At 48.5% G+C, this 23,940-nt stretch overlaps 1 protein-coding gene across 1 annotated transcript in view; it reads right to left on the bottom strand.

The window, feature by feature from the left end:
• Positions 1-9,147: 9,147 nt before the first annotated feature.
• Positions 9,148-23,940, bottom strand: part of GLT1D1 (glycosyltransferase 1 domain containing 1) — a 71,880-nt gene continuing 57,087 nt past the window's right edge. Inside the window, exons 11-12 of the mRNA XM_084763645.1 lie at positions 20,530-20,628; positions 9,148-10,919 (exon numbers count right to left, since the gene is read on the bottom strand). Coding sequence (XP_084619771.1) covers positions 10,698-10,919; positions 20,530-20,628 — 321 coding nt within the window. The 3' untranslated portion in view covers positions 9,148-10,697. The remainder of the gene's footprint in view (positions 10,920-20,529; positions 20,629-23,940) is intronic.

The following is a 23,940-nucleotide window of genomic DNA, read 5'->3' on the forward strand; positions in this document are numbered from 1 at the left end:
AAGGTGACAAATCCATGTTTGATAGCCCTTCTGGTCCCACAGGGCAGAAAGTGAGTGTGCTAGCTGAGTCAGGGATTAGGGATGCCGTAGCCCCTGCTGTCCTCGAGTCTCCATCCCACTGAACCCTGGGGCTTTTACTCAGTATTCCACATACACAAAAATGGCAGAAAATCCTGGGTCTTGTGATCATCTGTCTGTAAGGGTCTGGTTGATACATGAAAAGATGATATTAACTCAGCTTAAAAAAAAATCATGTGTACTGTGGAGCCCCATTGAACTGTGCCCCCCCCCGAAGATGCATGTCCCAAACTTCAGCGCACAGTGACATTTAGAAAGATCTCTGCAAACACAATAGAGGTAGCATCCTGCTGGAGCAGGGTGAACCCCAACAGGAGTTCTCGTTGGGTAGAGCGATGGGCAAGTCAGGAACACAGAGAGAGACAATGCAAATGCCAGGGATAGGAATCAGAGCAATGGGGCCATAAGCCGGGGATGGACTGGTACTGTGAGGACCTGGCTGAGTATCCTCCCCGAGAACCTGGGATGTAGCACAGTCCTGTCTGCATCTTCATTACAAGACTGCAAGCAGGCAGAGTCTGTTGTTTGAAATCACCAGAAACGTAGTCACCTGTCACGGAAGTGTTGGGTATGAATTAAGTTGAAGGACTCCCTCCACCCAGGGACTTACACTGCCCTCTTTTCTACCCCACCATCTGCCTGTAGGGGCTCCTGGTGCAGATGGACCTGCCTTGCTTCCCTGTGCCTCCCTGGTCTCACCATTGATGGCCCAGCATGAAAACATGATGAGGAATGAGAGAGGTCAAGTCTCTCCATGGAGCCAGGAGACCTGCACACACACCCAGAAAGCTGCATCTCCTATCAAGGGCCCCCTGTATGTAGCTCCTCTCTAGGTAAGCCACACCACCTCCGTGTCTTCAGGCTTATGGAAGGTATGTGTTCCCCCCACACACCAGGCTGTGACTTTCCTATCTACTGCTATATCAATATAAGAAAAAATTTTACAATACCCCTTCCTTAGTGTTGTTCCCACGGGGCTGTGACTGACAGCCATTTGTAGATGGTGAGTGACAGGTACATGGACACAGTGTTGTATTATTCCATTTGCTATTAGGTATGCTCAAATTTCTCTGTGACAAAGGGCCAAAAAAAAAAAAATACATGAGAACAGATTTATTTTCCCTGGAAACAGAAATGTTATAGCAGCCATGGAAAAAATACCATGGAACATCCCCGCTGTCTCCTCTTTCTCTGCCTAATGCCTCCAAGATAGCTGGCAGAGTACCAGCCATCATAGCTGAATCTTGCACGACAAGAAGGAAAGGCCCCTGTCTCTCATAGTGTCACTCCAGGTGATTCTACTCAGAACCTGTAGGTCACACCCGCAGACTCAGACTGCAGCTACGCAGCGTTGTCATTTAGGCACACTGCTTCCCTGAGCAAAGCCATGCTTTTGTTCATAGCGAAGGAGAGAGTAAACACTTGACATCCATCCATATGCAGTTAGCATTCTTTGTCCGAGACCAAGAACTCATGATTGCAAGTCTCAGACTACCAAGTGTGGTGACGGGCACAAAGGTCTAACCAAGGCGGAGACCGGTGTAAGGAGTTGCTGAATTGTTGGCTAGCCTCTCACACCGCAATCCAGCCCAACAAACTTATCTTTAAATTGTTTTAAAGATAAGATGGTGTTGTATAGTGTGGAACCAAGGCTAGCCTAGCGGAAACTGCCAGATCTAAGAATAAACAATCTTACTTGGTTTTTTGTTTGTTTGTTTGTTTGTTTATAGATAGGGTCTCAGTATATTTGCTATGTAGCCCTGCCTTGTTGTGTATAGATAGACCAGGCTGGCTCCTAGCACCATGCACACCAGTCTGAATGCTGCCATGCTGGTCCCGGACCAACACTATGAGACTGTAAGTCCCAATGACCGTGTCCAGGCGTCCAGTATAGGTCTGTGTCTTCACAACAATAGAAGAGTGCCTGTGACAGGGCTCCTCATGTCTTAGGCCTGTATATAAACCTGCTGAATTTTGCCACTGACTTCCTCATTCATGTATGAGGTGAAACCTCCAGATTTCATTTACATAATGATGCTGATAACACTTGAGATGATTAAAGATTTGTTCCATTTTTTAAAAATGTATGTGTCTCTCTGAGTGTACATGAGTCCAGGTGCCTCTGGAGGCCAGAAGAAGGTGCCAGGGACCTTGGTGCTGGAGTTAAGGAGGTTGTGAACCCCCTGATGTGGGTGCTGGGAACCAAACTGGGGTCTCTGCAAAGTAGTATACATTCTTCACCGCTGAGCCATCTCTCAAACCCCCAACATTTGGAATTTTATTTTATTTTTTGGTTTTTAGTTTTTGAGACAGGGTTTCTCTGTGTAGCCTTGGCTTTTCTGGACTTACTTTGTAGACCAGGCTGGCCTTGAACTCACAGCGATCTGCCTGCCTCTGCCTCCCGAGTGCTGGGATTAAAGGACTGCACCACCACGCCCGGCTTGGAATTTTATTATTATATTATATGAATATTTATACCATTCACCCTTTGGATTGGGGGGTAGTGGGTTGGGCAAATAGGCCACCATGACAGTGGGCCAACTTGTCGACAGAACACATCTCACGTGTGCATGATGATTGTGTATGACAATGACAAACAGAAGCATGGCAGGACTGTGGAATCCTCCCTCTTACCTGCACATGGGGCCCAGAGGGCAAGAATCTGCTTTGGCTGTGAAATTTTTCTCTAATGAAAATTCAGAAAGTTTCCCCGCCCCCATTTACAAAACTGTTAGATTGTTTTTAAATTATCTTGAGCAAGGACAATTTGCATGTAGTGTATGTGAGCCAATTTCTCCAGCCACCTTTCCGTGTAAGAAAAAGAATATTCTCTGTCTTGTAATAGAGGGGAGGAGGAGAGGGAGGGAGAGAGGGAGGGAGAGAGGGAGAGCTTCTCTTCTCTCCAGTCTGACAATTAAACCCCAGATATGCCTAGGCCTTCCAGACAGCTTCTGAGACACTTTCAGACCTTGCATTTGAAGGCTAAAACCTTTCTTCCCCAAGGCCCTACTTTGTGATTCAGATTTTGGCATTCAGGATAGCTACTCTTTAAGCTGACATTCAAAAGCCTCTTCTGAAATCCAAAGTCAAGAACCTGACTCGAAGCCAGGTGTGGTGGCACACGCCTTTAATCCCAGCACTCAGGAGGCAGACGCAGGTGGATCTCTGTGAATTCGAGGCCAGCCTGGTCTACAAAATGAGTCCAGGACAGCCAAGACTACACAGAGAAACCCTGTCTCAAAAAAGAACCTGACTCAAGGTCCTGGAGCAGACAGCTCAGCTCCATGATTAAGAATGTGTGCTGCTTTTTCAAAAGACCTGAGTTCAGTTCCCAGCACAAAATTGGGTACACACAACCACCTGGATCACCAGCTCCCTCTTCTGGCTTCACTAGGCAATGCATACACATGCACATAGCCACACACATACACATAAATAAAGATAATAAAATGAATCATAAAAAAAAAAACCAATTAGAAACTGACTCTGATATCAGACGGGGCCCTGCCTGTCTCAGCTCTCAATTGCAGAAAAGTTGTGAGTGTGAATTTTCCACAATAAACTATGGTCAGACGTGAGGGTACAGATATACAAAAAGTACCCAAGTCAGTGTTGGTGTGTTCTTTTGCACCCAGAAGCAAACAGATGTTCACACAGACACAGTAAAACAGTAGGATAGCCTGTGAGGTCTGTCCAGAGAAAACGTCCAGTCATTGATCAGAATCCCTGCCATGATATTGTCAACAGGCTGTGGTCTTTATACTGTGCAGCTTATATCTCTGTGTGTGTGCGTGTGTGAGTGAGTGTGTGTGTGTGTGTGTGTGTGTGTGTGTGTGTGTGTGTTCCCCAAAGTCCAGAAAAGGGTATCAGATCCCCTGAAGCTGAAGTTACAAGTGGCTGTGAACTGTCAGAAATAAGTGTTGGGAACTGAACTCAGCTCCTTTGTAAGAAAAAGCAGGATGTGGTCTTAATGACCAAGCCATCTCCCCTGCCCCCTGCACTCATTTAAAAAAAAACTTTTGTAGATTCATTTTATATTATGAGTATGGGTGTTTTACCTGCATGTGTGTCTGTGCCCTAGGAGGTCAGAAGATGTCAGATCTCCCGGATCTAGAATTACAGACAGTTGTGAGCCACCTTGTGGATGCTGGGAATCAAAGCTTGGTCCTCTTGCCGGGCAGTGGTGGTGGACGCCTTTAATCCCAGCACTCGGGAGGCAGAGGGCAGGTGGATTGCTGTGAGTTTGAGGCCAGCCTGGTCTACAGGACAGGACAGCCAAGGATACACAGAGAAACCCTGTGTAGAAAAACCAAAACAAACAAACAAACACACACCTTGGTCCTCTGCAAGAGCAGCCAGTGCTCTTAACTCCTGAGCTATCTCCCCAGCCCCATGAGTGACTTTAGTAGACACTGGCTGCCAGATCTCTTTGGAAAAGACCTCAATGCCCAGAACCGTTCAACACACACAACAAAATTCTGGCTCACTTCAGACTGCCGTGAGGACATTCAGAGGGGAGCGTGTGTTGGTGTACAATCAATATATTTTAGTTTACCGTTTCCCAGGGCTGTGCTTCACCTGAAGCAAAGGGACATTTTAGGCCAAAAAAATCACGTTCTCTCTTACACTGAGTTCTTAATTTAGGAATGGCGAAGTTTGAGAGGCTAATCAATACAGCGCGCTGGTGGGGAAACTTGGACTACAAATGAGCATCTGATGAAGAAAAGGTGAGCTGTAACCTTAAGGTCTAAATTAAAGCCCAGCAAAACACTGTTCTTGACATTAAAAGGCATTCAGTGATTATAGAAAGCAGGCTGCCTATGGCCACAACCAGCATCTCAGTTCAGTGTGTCGCAATGGCTGCTGCCACAGCGGGGCTGCCCTACGCATGCACCGCTCTCTTCTTCCCCAGTCACGGATTCCAGCTTTTCTATTGGATCCAGGAGTTTGCCATTCTCAGCTTCCCTTGCAGCTATATGTGGCTTTATGGGATATGACCCAAAGTAAGAATTGTCTTGAAGACAAGGATACATTTCTCTGTTCTTGCCTGGAATGCAGGCTTAATTGGCAGAGCATAGGCAACCTCACAGCATGAGCTAGTAATGGCCACATTGATGAGGGGGAAGAAGAGCAATTTGGAAACGAGTTGGTCTCCCACCCCATAGAAGACTGGATCCTCCCAGTGAGTCTTGTTACTTGAGAAGGAAAGAATTGTTTTCTCTACTGTTTAAAACCACCACTCATTTTGGGCTTTTTCTGGTGTGTGTTGTGTGTGTACCTGTGTGTGTGCTGGGAACTGAACCTAGGACCAAGAGAAGAATTATCAGTACTGTTTACCAATGAGCCATCTTTCCAGCCCCTGCATTATTTCTTTGAAACAGTCTCTCTCTCTGTCTCTCTGTCTGTCTCTGTCTCTCTATGTGTCTCTTTCTGTCTCTGTTTCTCTCTGTGTGTGTATCTCTGTCTCTCTGTCTCTCTGTCTCTCTGTCTCTGTCTCTCTCTCTCTCTCTCTCTCTCTCTCTCTCTCTCTCTCTCTCTCTCTCTTTCTCACCAGCAATCCTCAGTGACCCTCATGTCTGGGCTTCTCAGAGCACTGTGTTTACAGACATATATATATGGCTGTTAAATAGCAATTTCTCCTGTGTTGAAGCATTCCAATCTAGAGGGAGGCTCTTAAAACTCAGGAAGAAAACAACTCCCAAGTCTCAAGAAGACCCTGAAACTGAGCAGAGGCACAAAGCTTCTCCTTCCCCAAGTTATATGGAGACTCTGACCTATTAAACAGCTTGAACCTCATACTGAGAGGTACCCAGGCTGGCCTTTGCAGTGAGTCATTTATGTTCCTATGTAACTCCTCACCCACACTCCTATAAGTAACCCCAACAACCTCATTGTTTCACCAAATTGGGCCTTGGTGGTATTTCTACATTAGTCTGGCATCAGTTCCCTACCTGGGGTGAATAATTTATTTTCTAGTTGCCATGCTTGGCTTTTTACTTAGGTGTTAGGATTTGAACTCAGGTCCTCATGCTCACTTGACAAGTGCTCTTACATACTGAGCCATCTCCTCAGCTCCTTTTTTGTTTTGTTTTGTTTTCTTTTCTTTTGTCAGACACAATGTCCCCAGAATCCTCCTCCATATCCCTGTTAAGTTGGTCCCTCTGATGAGTGTTTAAAATGTTTAAAACACTTTAAATCCTACTACAGGGGCTGGAGAGATGGCTCAGCAGTTAAGAGTACCTATTGCTCTTGCAGAGGACTAGGGTTCAGTTCCAAGCACCCACAGTCACCTGTAACTCCTGCTTCAGGGACTCTGATGTCCTCTACTGGCCTCTGCAGGCTTCTGAATGCCTGCATTCACCCATGCAGGCTCACACATATACACATAAACGAAAACAAATCTAAATAAGTAACTAATGTGTTGTTTGCACCGTAAAGCAGAATTGCAAATGTTAGGACAGAGTCAGAAAGTGCTAGGGCTGACAAGACGGGGGTCAGGGAGCACTGCAGTTGAGTGAGAACCATCCACATTGACTTGTGTGTTGGACAACCCCGCTGATGGCACTTGCTAGAGAGGCTGTGGAACCTTGGGGTTGGAGTCACGGCCAATGGGGCAGGGGGTGGGAGGGGGACGGGAAGTCACTGGAAGCATGCCTCTAAAGATAATGGTCTGGCATAGCTTTTCCCACCCCAGCACTCTGATCAGCCATAGTAGGAATAAGCTAGGCCAACGCTCCTCCTGCCACAGACAGAGCCACCACAGCCTCCACGGCAGACTGAGTACCCTGGTCAAAGGAAACCTGACCTCACTTCAGTTGCTTCTGTTAGGGATTCTGTCCTGGTGACAGATATGGAAAGTTAATTGTGCCCCAGTCTGTGAGGAGCTGACATACTGAAAGTGTTGTGAGAGAAAGGGAGCAGTTAGAAGGCCAGGGTGTGCAGGGGACTGGGCATGCCTGAGCAGAAGCAGTCTCGAAAGCATCTTTGTGGTCTGGTCACGTGGTTGTTCCTTATTTACCTGTTTATGTGAAGTATTTCTTGTCTCTGTGTTCATGACTTCAACCACAGCCGCATCAACTAAGTTTGTTCAATGTTAAGAGACTTAGCCAGTCCTCAGTCAGAGACTCGCCCTTCAGAACCAATCATAGCCCGGCTCTTCTCAGAATGTTCTCACCTCCCATAAGATACTGGTCTCTGGGCCAGTGACATCACTCAGCAGCTAAAAATGTTTCCCATGCAGGCCTGCCAACCTGCGTTCAATCCCCCAGTGGGTTTGAACAGTGGAAGGAGAGAACCGACTCCTAAAAGTTATCCTCAGACCTCTGTATGCACGCAGTGGCATGTCTGCCCCACTCAACATAGCCAACACACCACACACAATAATAATAAGGAAAAATGTCTTTAAAAGATCCTGGCCCCAGCCGGGTAGCAGTGGTGGCGCATGCCTTTAATCCCAGCATTTGAGAGGCAGAGACAGGTGGATTGCTGTGAGTTCGAGGCCAGCCTGGTCTACAAAGCGAGTCCAGGACAGCCAAGGCTACACAGAGAAACCTTGTCTCGAGATTGCTGTTTTGAGTGTCCATCCTTGGGTAGACCACTTTCCCAGTATTTCAGTCCCTCTTGGGCCCACTGATGTTCTAAAGCAGTGGCTCACAACCTGTGGGTCTTGAACACTTTGGGGGGGGTGTGTGTCAAAAGATCCTTTCATAAGGGTCACCTATGACCATCTGAAAACAGATATTTACATGACAGTTCAAAAACGGTATCAAAATTAGTTATGAAGTAGCAATAAAAATAGTTTTTATGGGTGGAGGTCACCATAACACAAGGAACTGTATTAAAGGGTCTCAGCAGTAGGAGGATTGAGAACCACTGCCCTAAAGGGATGTCAGGGCGGGAGTGGTGAAGCCAGAATAGAGTGGAAGAAAGGAGGAAGGACAGGGAGATGTTACCAAGGTGTTCCCTGGAAACGTGTCCCCAGAGTCTGAATATTATTTTGTAGGGTGGGGTGGAGGGGTCTTTTTGAGAAAGACTCCTGTATCCCAGGCTGGCTTTGAACCTTCCTATGTAGCCAAGTTTGGCCTTGAACTCCAGATCCTCCATCCCCACCCTCCTGCCTCCTCCAAGTGCTGAGATTACAGCGGTGGTCCACGGCACCCAGCCATGATAGAACTGCAGTTCTCAGTGGAGATGGGAGTTGGGGCTAATGGAGGACGAGAGCACTATCAGGAGTGGGTTTCTTATAGAAGTGTAATTCCAGTGCGTCCCCCTCCCCCACCCCCTTCCCCTCCCACCCCAGCCGCCCATGCGTGAGCTCACTCTCTGTCCCTGGCTGTTTTTTTTGCCACAGAAGGATGAGTTCAACCCCTTGCTGAGTCTCAAACTCTGACCCACCAGCCACTCCATCTCAGTGCCTTCTGCATTTGCCAGCCTGCCGTGCTCTGCCAAGGCGGCGGCACAAAACGGGACCAGGAACCCATCCAGGGAGGCCCCACAGCAATTCTGAGCATTTCTGTCAACGGCAAGGCACTTAAAGTGTTCAAACATTTGCAAACCTCTCTCTTGGGCCTGCATGGTGGCGAGGGCGTCTCCCCATGGAGGGCCTGCCGCAGCCAACCCCACAGGCTCACTTGAAAGGACAGCTGCAATGGGCGGGTCAGAGGAGGTGGAATCTTTTTATAAGAGACACTGCCTACTGTGCTGTCTTTAAGGTCACTGTCCTTGACGGGGTCCTAGGACCTCTGCCTCTACTTTTTTTCACTTCCCAACCACAGGGAGCAGCTTTGCTCTGCCAACCACTCCTGAAATGCTTCTTTGCCACAGGCTCAGAGCAGTAAGGCCAACCAGGTGTAGACTAGGACCTCTAAACAGAGATCCTGCAATAACCTCTCATCTTTACCCGTTACTGAAGCGTCTGTTACTGAAAGGGAAAGCTGTCACACTTTAGTGTTAAGTTTATGTCAAACTCCTCTGATCAGACACATTGGACACCATGCATGACAGGGGATTGGGGGGCACTGCTCCCCACATGAGGTGCTCCCAGGATGAATAAGCAGAGGCTGGTTTTGTTTGGTTGATGGTATGGCGACAGGCTTTATTGATCACAAACCCTCCCTTCCCCAAAGTGCACATTTGCAGAAGATGTAGCTTAGTTAGTGATGCCATTGTGATGGAGGTCAGGCAGTGATGTCATCACCAGGCAAAGGAGGCAGCGCTCGCTTGTTCCAGGGTATCCCACTTTTGTAAACAACCATGGCTCCTGACCTTTGAATCCCACTTGGTAAACACTGACACCGGACCGGCAGGCCCCTCATGAGATGGATTTGGACTCTGGTCCCAGAAGAGCTGCCTCCAGGATTCAGGTTTCATTACTCCCCCACTTGCGCCCAGAGAGGTAGGACCCCAGCTCAAGCCAGAGGCAAAGGAAATGGGTGCATTGCTCAGCCCGCCCTCAGATGCTCAGCGCCTTCACGAAAGTGTGCCAGATCTGAGGTACAGAACATAAAGCCCAATTACACCCTACAGAACCGTGCTCTGCTCTCATCCCTGAAGCTCTGGCTTCTATTTTGCTTCCTTCCACCCTGCTTCTCTTAAGATGAGACGTTGCTGCTTCCATTTTTTTTTTTTTTTAAGAAAAGAAAAAGGCCCGGGATGTGCCTTCAGAGTTAGAACAAGGACAATATGGGTTCTGCCTGCTTCTTGGTTTCCTTGGGAGCCTGATACTTTCTTTCCAAGTGTGGCCCTTGGCTGCTTTCTTCTCTCCTCCTCCAAGCTCCTTGCTTCCGCACAGGTGGCCATTCCAAGCCATGTTGACAGCAGCACAGCCTTGTTGCACACAGAGCGCTGGTGTGGGGAGAGCCCATCAAAAGAGCCCGCCCCCTCCCCAGGCTGACCTCCCAGTACCCCCAGTGACCTCCTGTCACAATCTTGGGTCCCACCATTGTCTGGAGTCTTGTGACTCAGTCAACACTTTTGCTCAGTTCCCTAGCATTAAGAGGGAAGGAGGCCAACACGGAATTCAAGGTCTGAGTCTCCATCATAGGGACCATCCAATCATCCTCCAGGCTCCCTGTCATGTGATAGGAGTGGGCAGGGCCTGCAGGTGCAGCAGTGAGGAATGACAGGTCCAGGTACAACCCATTTGCTGCCTCTCCAGGGTAGCACAGGGTGTGGGGGGGGGGGGGGAGGGGGGAGGGCAGGGGTTGTCAGGGAAGGCATGTACCCATCAGATCAAGATTATGAAAAATCCTGCCATCTCTACTTAGTTGACAGTCCTGGCCTTTTTGTTTCTTCTTTGTGAACAGGCAAAGGTCACACTCTGAAGGCAGGGGAAGGGTCTGCACTGTGGTTGCTTAAAAATAAGCCTCCATAAGTTGTAAAAGCAGTCCTCAGAACACTCCCCCAGAGGCCCTGAGATGCACCTTCATGTCCTGCGCAGAGCTGCAAACATTATCTGGGACTGAGCCAAAGCACCTCTGGGACTGAGCCATAAGCACTTTCAGGAGTCAGCTATAAGCCCACCCAGACCTGAGCTGTCAGCACTTCCAGAACTGTGTCTGCCACACAGGAGAGTTTGGTGGGGACTTTAGGACTCCAATGGTCCAGGACTAGGTCCCATCTCAGAGCTGGACACCTGATGGTTCTTGGGGACCGGTGTGGCGAGCACAGACTTCCATCACCTCACCCTCCACAATCGTCTCCAGCTTCCTGATGAGGCGCTGGTAGGTGTCTCTCTCCACCTGCCAGGAATGGTGCGTCCTCACATATTCCCTTCCATTGGTCACGATTTCCTTCTCCAGCGCAGGATCGCTAACCAGCCTCTTTGCCAACTGAATGAATTCCTGAAAGACAGGAAGTGGGCGGGAAACACGCATGAGTGACGGGTGAGGGGAACCTGAGGACCCATCGGAAACCGAAAGCCTGTGTCTGCACCAGCTCCTGCTGCCTCATAGCCTAGAGAAACACACTTTCGGGGAGTCTGGGGTAGTCAGAGTAGTGCAAGCACTGCGATTAAGAAACACTGTTCACGTCAGGTGTCCAGATGGTTCAGTGAGTAAAGCTGTTTTCTACTAAGCTTAAGGACCTGAGTTCCATCCTCAGGTCCCAGACAGTGGAGAGAACTGACTCCCACAAGCTGTCACTTGACCTCCGTGTGTATGCCGTGGCGCGTTCACACCTGCACCCATGCACACACACATGCATACTCATGCATACACATGCAAAAACTGATAAAAATGTTAATATGTGTATTTGTAGACACAGACACAAATATATTTGTACACACACACACACACACACACACACACACAGACACACACACAATGGTGCCACGTCCACAAACATATACTCACTCCATTCTCATTGCAGCTTTATAAATCTGTACCTACAAGAAGCAGCACGCAGCTGGGTGTGGTAGCACCCGCCTTTAACCCCAGCGCTCAGTGAACGCTGTTATTATGTATAATTAATAAATGCTAATGAAAGAACTAAAAAAAAAAAAAAAAAAAACCCCATCTCCTTTCTTTTCAGTGACCCAAGAGTCTTCTCTCTTTTCTGGCCATAGCCAGAGACCCTTGCCTCACACACTGGGCCCAGAGAACCCTTTTTACACCAGGGGCAATGCCCAATAGACAAGGAAGCTCTAGGATTCAGGACCAAATCTGTGTTCGAGTTCCGCACCCCTTCACTTGACTGTGTGGTTCTGGACAGGCTAGTTACTACCTCTGAACTCACGGTGACCACCTGTGAAGGAGTAGAGGCCACTGTGCCTTCAGGCCACATGCGCAGAGCACAGGGCGGCCCTGCGTTTTTGTTTTGTTTCGTTTTGTTTTCTTGCCTCGTCCCCTGCAGCTTCATTTCAGACCACGCAGGCATTATTAATTGATGCACTGAGGGCCTCCTGCTGACCAGCACTTAATTTCAAAGCCCTTCCTAATTAGAAAAATTAAGATGTATTCTGATATCAAAGCTTGTTTAGGGAAAGGAGGGGGAGCATTCATTATTTATTACACTTGAGTCGAAGTCTCGGGAAGTGCTGAGCCAGGAAGCCTGGGTTAAGTTCACAAACTCCCCTGCCTGAGGGAGACAGCGAGGGAGGGCTGCAGATGGAACTCAGGCAGGGTTGTGAGGCAGGGCAGTGGTGGCAACTGCTCCAGAATCTCATGCTGACAGGGGTAGGGACCATGGCTCAGTCGGGAAAAGCGCTGGCCTTGCAAACGTGAGGACCCGAGTTCCATCCCCAGCACCACCATGTGGTGGCACACGCTTGTTGTCTCAGTGCCTGGAAGGAAGAGCCAGGTGGATCCTGGGGCACACTGGTCAGTGGGGCCTAGCTTACTTGTGAATTCGAAGCCAATGAAAGGCCCCGTCATACCAAAACAAGCAACAGGTGCACAGTGGCTGGGGAACAGCTGCTAATGTTGCTCTCTGGCCTCCACATGCGCCCCACCACCCACATGCATACTTGTGCCCACAACACAAGCAAACACATGTATGCACAATCATCTGTGCATGCACACAGACACTCACTCAGGAACTCATACACTCTTAATTATTATTATTCTCTTACTCTGTTGGCTTGAGTAAAGTCCAACCAGGGCCCTAGATTAACACACGACACTTTACTATCTAGAAGGAATGCCCACAGATTCTTAAAATTATTGTTAATTAAACGTCGAATGCCTTTTATAGCTGGCAATATAAACAGCAACATTTATGTGGGTGGGATTTTATTTTTATGTGGTCATGTATACACATTTTTCTAGTAAGCCGGTTTTTCTTTTCACCATAAAAACATAACGCATTTATTCACACTGCGTGGCAGAAATGCGTTCGTATTAAAATTCTTTGAGGGCTTAGTGCTTGGGAATATTACTTTATGATGCTGGCTGTATCTGTGATTTATCTGATGTGGAGGACTGGGCTGAAGCCAGGGCCCTTTGCTTCCTGTTGCTGCAGATTGCAGGGCAGTTCTAGAACAGAGTCCTGAAGGATGGGGGAGAGGCTCTGAGAAAGCAGTGTGTGTGTGTGTGTGTGTGTGTGTGTGTGTGTGTGTGTGTGTGTGTGTGTTTTCTCAGCAATGAAATCTGGGGAAAGAGGGCTTGAAGCATCAGACGTACCTTATGGCTGGCTTAAAGAGCACTGGGAAAGAGAGGGAAGGAAAGAAGAGAAAGAGCCAGCCAGAAAGAACAGAAGGAAGGAAGGAAGGAAGGAAGGAGAAGAGACAGAGACAGACAGACAGACAGACAGACAGAGCAAGCCTCCCCCCTGGCTCTGACTTAAGCAGGAGAAGTGGCTTTGAGAAAGGGGCTTTCTCTAGGACCAGTGACTCACTCTTAAAAGCCACAGGTGGAGAGCAGTAAAAGGCGAAGAAAATAAAATAAAAACCATGTACAGAAACCAGAAACCCAGTTCTTGCCGGGTGCGGTGGCGCATGGCTGTAATCCCAGCACTCGGGGAGGCAGAGGAAGGCAGATCTCTGAGTTCAAGGCCAGCCTGGTCTACAAAGCGAGTCCAGAAGAGCCAAGGCTACATGGAGAAACCCTGTCTCAAACTACCAAAGGAAAAAAAAAAAAAAAGAAAGAAAAGAAAAGAAAAAGGAAAAAAAAAGAAAAAAAGAAACCCAGTTCTTCGGAGAGCTTAGAAGTGAATGAGCATGGATACTTATAAATCAGCCTTAGGAAAAGCACGCACCTCCGGAGTGAGTAGTCAACTGGTTGTCACACTCAGTAAGTCACTCAGCAACACAAAGGGTACCTCCCACAAAGCAAAATGAAGGCACGGACCAGAGCTGCCTCCAGGGTTGCAAGTGTGCAGAGCTTTGCTCAGGTACCTGCACGAAGGTGTTTGTTTTTTATGTGACACAAAGAAATATCGTTTTGCTTTCAGATAAGTAAAGGAGTGCTTTTGGAGTTTACTTTCTTTCCATGCTATCCTCTATTTTGGTGGAGAGTGTATCCTTTCTTTCTTAAAAAAAAAAAAAAGATTTTGTTTGTTTATTTGTTTTGTTTTAGGTTTTTTGAGGCAGGGTCTCTCTGTGCATAGCCTTGGCTGTCCTAGACTCCCTTTGTAAACCAGGCTGGCCTTGAACTCACAGTGATCCATCTACCTTTGCCTCCCGAGTGCTGGCATTAAAGGTATGCACCACCACACCCAGTTTAATAAAAAACATTTTAAATTTATCTTTTAATAATTTCATATATGTATACAAAGTATCTCAATCCTATATACTTTCTGGCTCTACCTCCCTCATAGTCGCAACAGAATCTTAAAAAAAAGAAGTCCCTCAGAAGGTAGCCAAGGATTGTTTAAAAAACAAAACAAAACTGTGAGTCAATAAAAATAAAGGCCCCCAGAGTGATGTAGCATGTGCATTAGCCGCTATGCATGGGAAACAGAGGGTTCTCAGACGTGGTGGATGGGACTGAATTTTCATTATTTTAAACAGGTTCCTTTGGCTGCTTGGGGGGCCAGAAAAGGTGCTGCGATGGAACTGGCTGCTGAAATAAATAACCAGGTAGGACCAGGTGCTGCCTGGCAGAGATGGGACACACAGTAGCTACTGGGTTCTTGGAGACAGAGCCTACAGGAATTGGCGAGAGTAGGAAACACAAGCAGAGGCACCAAGCAGGTGACTGAGCTTGTTTGCAGTCTCTACCTTCTCCTCAGTCATCACCAGCCAGTGACAGCCCAAGGGTGTCCTCCAAGGGACGACACCTCAGACACCTGCAGACTTCCAGTGCGCTCACCAGCTAGTATCTCCTTTACAGTGAACTCACACAGAGCCTCACCAGCTTTGATCCAGCCTGGGGCAGGAACGCCATTACATCTGCCACACACCTGGGAACCAACGCTGTCCACCTACCTCTGTGCCCGGTGAGAGGCCCTGCAGGCACAGGTAGCCTGAAAGAATAAAGGAAGAAAGGAGAACCCTTCCCTTTCCAACCCTTTAGGCAACAACTAGCCCGTTCCCGGGGCGCAAGCACATCTCTAACTCATCTTGGTTTTTGCAGCAACACAGAGGCAGCGTTTGCAAGATGGCAGGTGACTATGCGGAAGCTGCGATGGTAGGGACACCATGCACATTCTCTCCCTCGTATTTTGGGAGCATTCTTGGCAAGCAGGATTCTCCTGACGTTGGTGCCCCCTGCCCCCCCCCCCGCCCCGCCGCAACGCCTTGGTACCCACACTGAGTCCAGGTGATGCTGAGGTCCAGGCTTGAACTCACCCCAGGTGCAGCTTCCATTTTTACCTAAGGCATGAGCCCCATCTGGTGGCTCTTGCCTTCCAGCCACATTCAGCAAGCCCAGGCTCCATGGGTCACTAGGGGCTTCCTTTCGGCCACACTGTGCCATCTGCCTCCAGCAAAGGGCGGATGGGTGTGGGCCTTTAAACAAGAAAGGTGCCTTCCCCAGATGAACCAGGATGAGTAAGGGCAAGAATCTGCTGTGGGGGGCTGCTAGGTGGGAAAGTGCCAGAACTCCTCTCAAAAGGAGAGCAGAAGGAAAAGAGGGGGAAAGAGTGGAGGGAGGGAGGGAGGGAGGGAGGGAAGGAGAAAGGAAGGGAGGACTGAGTCAAAGAGACAGGAGATGAAAACAACTATCAGGATTTGTGCAGGGTAGGAGTGTGGGTGTGCATGTATGCACGTGGGGGGGGGGACGGTGTGCGCATGCCCAGGACCATTTCTGCCTCTCTCACCTGGGCTGGGCTCTTTGCAGGACTTTCAGTCCCTGGAGCACAGATCCACTCTCTCAAGCCTCTTCATGGTAGTGTGACTGTCAGGATCCCCAGAGCTAACCCTTCCTGGTGCCTGCAGACCACACAGATAGACCAGGCTGGACCCCTCCCATAGGCCAGCCAAGGCCCAGGGCCCTTGTGTCCAACACTGGAACCGTGGCCTATTCCTACTGGGGCGGCTGAGCATCCAAATGCATGGGGACAGGAAACTGGATGCTTAGTGGCTGTTTACCTATCTTCTGTTTCTTTCTGTACACCTACTGGCTTTTTTTTTTTTTAAAGAAAGAAATAGCATGTAGACGTCAGAGGACAACTTGCGGGAGCTGGTTCTCTTCTCTTCTCCCGCCTTGTAGGTCTCAGGGTTGATACTCGAATCTTCAGGCTCACTGGTGCGTGAGCGCCTTTGTCATTGAGCCATCTGGCTGGCTCTAAATTTAAATTTGAAAACTGACACTGCCTAGATTCGATCATTCAAAATCTCCTTTGCGGCACAAAAAAAAATCTCCTTCGAGGCACTTGGCACAGCATTTGCTACTTCCAAAAAAGGGGCAGCCAGTGTTACGTCCATTTTCTGGATGAAAGAAGGAACAGCATGTAGCAGACATGCCTATGAGCCACTGTGCATTTCAAATGGGAACAAGACACCTCTCACCGTCCCCCCCCCCCAGTACCGCCTACCTCCCAGTCCGGACATAAGTTTGAGACTGATATTTCCCAGAGTGCCTTGCTTTCCCCAAAGGCAATCAAAGTCATTGCTGCTTAAAGAAAAAGGTGGTGGTGGGGGCACAGGCCTGTAATCCCAGCACTCAGGAGGCAGAGGCAGGTGAATAACTTTGAGTTCCAGGCCAGCTTGGTCTACAAAGTGAGTCCAGGACAGCCAAGGCTACAAAGAGAAAGCCTGTCTTGAAAACAAAAACAAAAACAAACAAAAAACCCAACCACAACAACAACAAAAAAGAAAGTCATCAGCCTTGAGACCAGATGTAGCTCAGTAGGTAGGGTACGGTCAGGAAGCCCTGACCCCCAGGACTGCATACACTCAGGGTAGTGGTAGCCACCTAGCATCTTATCACTGGGGAGATGAGGGAGGGCCGGGCATTCAAGGTCATGCTTGACTATATAGTGAGTTTGAGGACAGCCTGGGCTACATAGACATTGTCTCAAAAAAGAAAAAAAAAAAAAATATATATATATGTATGTATGTATGTATCTTTAAGAAGACACAAGGTGAGCCAGGCATGGTGGTGCATAGCACTCAGGAGGCAGAGGCAGGAGGATTGCTGTAAGTTCGAAGCCAGCCTGGTCTACAAAGCGAGTCCAGGACAGCTAAGACTACACAGAGAAACCTTGTCTCAAAAAAAAAAAAAAAAAAAAGAAAAAAAAAGAAAAAGAAAAAGACACAAGGTGACCGGACAGTGGTGGCACACACCTTTAATCCTAGCTCTTGGAAGGCAGAAGCAGGCAGATCTCTGAGTTCAAAGCCAGCCTGGTCTAAGAAAGCAAGTTCTAAGGACAGCTAAGGCTACACACACACACACACACACAAAAAAAAAAAAGACCAGAAAAGAAAAAAGAAAAAAAGAAAGAAAGAAAGAAAGAAAAGAAACCATAGCCATGCTGACCACGAAGAATAGGAGCTGAAATTTAGCGTCCCCCTCGTGAACAGTAGCCAACTGCCACCATTAATATTCCAAAATTTATTTCGCTACAGTTGTTTAAAGAACAAATAGAAAACCTTCTAGCAGGTAAGTGTGAACCACACTTGAAGAGCCCAAGCCTGGCAGAATATGAATTCATAGCTTCTATTAAATGTCGTATGGATCTTAATCCTGAAGCTATAAAAACTAAGCTATAAAAGCACCTCAGAAAGTCACTGGACTCTTTCCTTCTTAAATGGTGAAATAACCAGATTGTTGAGGTAATGAGAAATCAATGCTGCGCGGGTTTGGAAAGCTTCACTTAAATTGAAAATTTTTTCAGAGGTGAGGTATATAAAAAGAGAGATTAATTCTGTCCCTACAACAGTGAAATATGTTTAGCCATCAACTTTTTAGAAAAACAAATAGATCTAGGTATTAGATAGATATATACATTAGATAGAAATACAAAATCTAGACATACACATAGATGAGGATACAGATATAGACATAGATACACAGAGAGAGATAAAGGAGGTTCTCCTTATATGGTCCCCAAAGCAAAGGCCCTGTCAGCTTAGTTTCTGTCATCCAAACTAGAGTCACCTCGGAAGAGGGACCCTCAATAGAGGGAATTGTCTCCAATTGGTCTATAGGGCGTGCCTGTGAAGAATTTTCTTGATTGCTGATTGATGTGGGAGGGAGCAGCCCACTGCGGGTGGTGCTACCCCTGGCCAAAGTGAGAGCCACCCAAGGCACTCTGGGAAATACCAGGGAGTGGCCCTGGACTGTGTAAGAAAGCAGGTTGAGCAAACGATAGGGAAGAAGCCAGTCAGCAATGGTCCTGCTCCTGCTCCTACATGAGTCAGTGCCCCTAGTTCCCTCAGGGATGGACTGTGCGACCAGGATGTGCAAGCCACATAAAACCTTTTCCTCCCCAAGCTACTTTTTGCCATAGTATTTATGACAGCAATAGAAAACAAAAACAGCCCCTTCCTTCCAGATTCCTCCCCATGCGCCTGCAAGTGGCTGTCACAGGGGTGGGGGCGGAGGAGTGTACGGTTCCAACTTTTACCATTCAACGTCAAAGAACAAGGGCTTAGGGGCAGGTGCTCTCTCGGGTGCCGGAGGACTGCATAATGTGGAGGTCCTAAAGGGGCCCCTGAGGAGAAGGTTGGAGACAGAAAGGTGGCCACAAATAAAACCAGTGGTGCGGCACCCTGGACCACATAGCCGTCCCCAGGGACAAGCTTGAACTTTTCATCCTCCCAAACACTGGATTTATACACATTCACTACCATGTCCAGTTTCATACAGTGCTGGTGCCTGACCCCAGAGCTCCATGCATGCTAGGTTGGCACCTTACCAACTGAGCTGCTCCCCAGCATCTAAAAAATGACCCTCATGAGAGGCATGGCGGTGCACGCCTTTAATCCCAGCACTTGGGAGGCAGAGGCAAGTAGACTGCTGTGAGTTCGAGGCCAGCCTGGTCTACAAAGTGAGTCCAGGACAGCCAAGGCTACACAGAGAAACCCTGTCTCGGAAAATAAAAACAAATATAAAAATGGTCCTCAGTCTTCCTCAGTCTCCACACCCAGCTATGCTGCACAGTCCACGGGTTTCCGTTGCCCCTGCCCTCCCTCAAGCTTACGCGGTGCCTGGCCGAGTTCAGTGTTTACAAACTAAGACCACTTTTTTTTTTGCTGCTGCCTGTCCACAGGGCTCCCAGACTGCCCAAGGTTCCTGGCATGTACCCCACTCTCTTATACAGTCTCTACTGCACCCCACCCCATCTCTCTGAACCCTTCAGTCTTTTATCTCCAGCCCTACATGGAAAGATCTGTTTCTTTTTTGTTCTCAATTAAGGAGTAACAGCTAACACAGAATGAGTAGCTATATTTAGCTTGAATTCAAAGAGCATTTGTGCTTACACATTATTTATGTCCTATGCATTGCAAATACACATTTTAACTCCCATAGCTGGTGGTCTGACAGGACAGTTCTTCTTAATAAATGAAATGCTGATTCTCATACATATTTGAACGCATATTTGAAATTACTCTTGCCCTCCCTGCAGCCCAAGTCTGCGTTCCACGGTTAAAACTAAAAACAACGCCAGCCTGGAGTTCCGTAAAGTTTTGCATTATTTGTTTTCAGGGCAATGTATCCCACCATGCACTGGGTAAGGTCTGGTGGAGGCGATGAAGAAAACAAAGTACGTGAGACATCCGTGTCTCGCACACTTATTTCCGAGTGTGAAGAATCACAACTCTCCCCGCACAGAGCCAGGAAGGGCTGCTGTTCTAAACATCCTCCGGTAGGGCCAACGTGGTGAAGATGCTGGATTGAAACACGTTCTGCAAGTAAGTTCTAAACTCTGAAGTGCCGGGTTGGGCGGGAAGGGGCGGGGGGGCGGGGTTGGGGGCGGGAAGGGGCGGGGGCGGGGTTGGGGCGGGGTTGGGGGCGGGACAACCCTGGACTGTGTAAGTGACTCATAGGGGCTGGTACTAACCCTGAAAGGACCTGAACAGGGAGAGGGGCAGGAAGCTGTGCCTCCAGCTCCCAGAATGCATCAGGAGGCTAGAGAGGTCTCTCTCTTCTACTCTACCCCGCCCCAGACAACTACCAAGGAGGACACTTGCAGGCAAAGTCCTTGTGCATCTGTGTTTTGTTTGTTCTTTTGGGGTTAGTTACTGTTGTTGTTCTTGTTAGACAAAGTCTCATGTAGCTCAGGCTGGTCTCGAACTAGCTATATAGCAGAGGTTGACTTTTAAACTTATGATCCTCCTGGGCCCTGAATGCTCGGTGACAGGTGTGTGTGCACCACCAGGCCTGGTCTATGCGCGCCAGGCAAGCATTCAGCCAACTGGGCTAAACTCTTCAGGTCAGAAGTGCCCTGGGATTCTACATGCTGTGTGTCCCCTCCTGGGTGAGAACAGAAGCACAGAGCACGCTGGGTAGCTCTGCCTCCACCAGGGCCTGGGAGGCTTCCAAGAACCCTGAATTCACAGGCGTTCTTCATACAGACAGGCAGACATCACACTTACCGAGGCAAACATGGGGAAAGGACTCTCCTTACCTGAGGGTTCGAAAACAGCAGTCCTGTGACTCCGTGCTTCACCACAGCCGAGTTGCCGGGGATGTTCCTGGCTAACACGGGGACTTCCAAATCCATTGCCTGTGAAGATGAGAGGAGTGAAAGGGAGGGTGTCATTTAAGAGTCAGGCAAGGGGGCTGGAAGATGACGTAGGTGGCAACGTGTTTGCCCCTGCAAGCATGAAGACCTGAGTTCAATTCCCAGCAACCACATGGTGGCTTCCAACTGTCTATAATGCGATCTGGTGCCCTCTGCTGGCATTCAGGTGTACATGCAGGCAGAACACTATATATAATAAATGAATGTTAAAAAAAAAAAAAAAAAGAGTCAGGCAAGGGGGCTAAAAGATGGCTTAGGTGGTAAAGTATTTGCCCTGCAAGCATAAGGACCTGAGTTCAACCTCCTAGGATTCACGTTAAAAAAACAAAAACATAGCCAGGCACGGAAGGGCATATCTGCAATCTGAATACTGTACCAAGTGTGGATAGGGGGATCCATGGGGCTGACTGGCCAGCCAGACTAGCCTAATTGTCGGCTCCAGGCTGCGAAAGACCCTATTTCCAAAACTAAGGTGGATGGGGCTGAAGAGATGACTGGGGGATTAAGTGTGCTTGCTGCTCTTTCAAAAGATTAGAGTTTGGCTCCTAGCACTCAAGATGGACACAGCTCACAACCACCTGTGACTCTATTTTTTATTTTTATTTTTTTAAGATTTATTTACAGTGTTCTGCCTGCATGTACACCTTCAGGCCAGAAGAGGGCATCAGATCACATTATAGATGGTTGTGAGCCACCATGTGGTTGCTGGGAATTGAACTCAGGACCTCTGGAAGAGCAGACAGTGCTCTCTTAACCTCTGAGCCGTCTTTCCAGCCCCCCCCCCCCCCGTGACTGTAGCTCCAGGGGCTTCAGCGCCCTCTTCAGGTCACTACAGGCACTCCCACACATGTACACACACAAACACACACCCCCACACAGAAATACACGAGTGTACATTATTTAAAATAAAAGAAATCTTTTTTTATGGCAAATTCTGAGCACAGACAAGCTCTGAGAATATGAACATACTGAGAAGCCAGTCCTGATAGTGCGGCAGCTGGCAAAGCCACGCGCTAGACAGTGTTTGGAAATAGGCACGCTTGCGTTCAGAGCCGACTCACAGAGTGAGCAGAGAAAGACAGAGGGGGTGAGCTTGGCACTTGGGACGGACACATGAGGTGCCAGGACACAAGATGCACAGCTTCCCTTCCAAAAACAGACCTACCTGGCTTCCTCACACCAACTCAAGCTCCTCGTGGGTGAACAGACTCTTCCTATACCCGCCCCCCCCTTTAACATCTCTGCAGCCAGCCTCCCACCCCTTATGAGAGCTGCCTGGGATTTATAGAAACAGGTTTTGGGGGTGGGGCAAGTGAGACAAGGTTTCTTTGTGCTCTGACTGTCCTGGAACTAACTCTGTAGACTATGCTGGCCTCGAACTCATGGAGGTCTGCCTGCCTACTGCCCCCCCCCTCCCCCCGCCACACACACCTCCTGATTGCTGGGATGGCATATGTCACCACTGCCCGGCTGAAACTTCTCATGGCTGAGAAGTCATGAGAAACTCAGCTACCGGAACATTCACCCCCCCCCCAAAAAAAAAGAATAAGAACAGCCAGGCTTTAGAGGTGCACAGCTTACCCGCGTGTGTGGCTTGTGAAGGTTGCAGGCAGTGCAGTCCTGGGTCACACCTGAGGCTAAACTGCCCTATCTATATTTTCTCAAAGAAAAATAGGATTCACTTAGACTTTGTGGTGTGAGCGACCATTCTGAGTGATCACCGCCAGTGAGTTGGAGTGGGGACAGAACTTGATCTGAAGGTGTTCATAGAAACCCACAGAACTGAGTGGAGAGTACTTTCTTCTGTGGGATTGGCCAGTGGCCGGTGACATAGCTCATCTATGCAAAAGATGGCCTAGCCTCTTGCAAAATTCCTCACCTCTGGCAGCTTCCACATCCCAGATAAGTGCCCGTATCAAATCCTTTTGGTGCTGACATTTAAAAATAGCTTTGGGGGGGCTGGAGAGATGGCTCAGTGGTTAAGAACACTGTCTGCTCTTCTGGAGGTCCTGAGTTCAATTCCCAGCAACCATATGGTGGCTCACAACCATCTATCATGAGATCTGGTTTCCTCTTCTGGTGTACATGCAGGCAGAACACTGTATATGTAATTAATAAATAAATCTTAAAAAAAAAATAGCTTTGGCTGCATGGTGGTGCACGCCTTTAATCCCAGCACTTGGGAGGCAGAGGCAAGTGGATCTCTGTGAGTTCGAGGCCAGCCTGGTCTACAAAGCGCATCCAGGATGGCCAAGATAACACAGAGAAACCCTGTCTCGAAAAAACAAACAAACAAATAAAATAAAAATAGCTTTGGCTTTTCAAAAGGATACGAAATGGTCCTGCCTTGTGTACCCACATAAAAATCAATCTATCTATCTCCCTCTCTCCTTTCTCCTCACCCCCGCCCCCCAACACACACACACTGGCACCAAAATGGTTCCTGTGTTTTGAACCGTTCTTACAGGGTCCTTCAAGGCTCTCCAATCACTAGGGCTTTACACCTTTTGTGTGTGGAGGGGTATGTGTGGATTGTGTAGAAGACAGGCAATCTTGGGCTGACTCTCTTCAGAACGGTCCGCCTTGTTTTTTGAGACAGGGTCTCCCACTGCCTGGGGCTCAGACTCTATGAGGCTCAAGCGTCCAGCGAGCCCCAGGGATCTGCCTGCCTCCCCTCTCCTCCACCTTCGTCAGCTCTAGGCTTACACTCACAGGCAACCACGCCTGGCCTTTCCTGTGGGTCCAGGGGATTGACGTCAGCCAGCAAGCACCTTTACTGACTGAGCCAGCTCTCCATCCCCCTCTTTTAAAGTATTTCTATGTGGGGCCTCAAATCAACACTATAAATGGGAGGGGCCTGGCGGGCTTTTAGCGGTAATCACGCAGTCGTTGTGCGTGCGGCCGAGACTTGCTTCTGAGGAGTTTTCAGTGAGAAGCGTGTATTTTAGCCAAGGGGCAAATGTTCAGTTCTTGGGCCAGTGATCGGCATGTGCTCTGTGATTAACACACTGGCCATCTGAAGTGATTCTGAAGCGAGAGGCATGCTTACCACGCCCCCTAAAATCAACTTCATTCAGAGCCCTTAGCCCAAAGGTTATTTTGACTTCTCAAAGGATGGAGTGCCATATCGACATTTCAAGGGCATCAGAATTGCTAGCAGCTGCCTTTCCTAGGAGGTGAGCCAAGTCCCCACAGCAGTCACGCCCGCAGAGAGAGCTGGGTGTGCTGCTTATACAACCACTCAGCAGACGCCAGGCCTTTGACCTCTTCTTTAGAAATTGGGGGGGGGGAGGG

Source organism: Acomys minous (assembly GCF_964271855.1).
Source record: "Acomys minous genome assembly, chromosome: 16".
NCBI lineage: Eukaryota > Metazoa > Chordata > Mammalia > Rodentia > Muridae > Acomys > Acomys minous.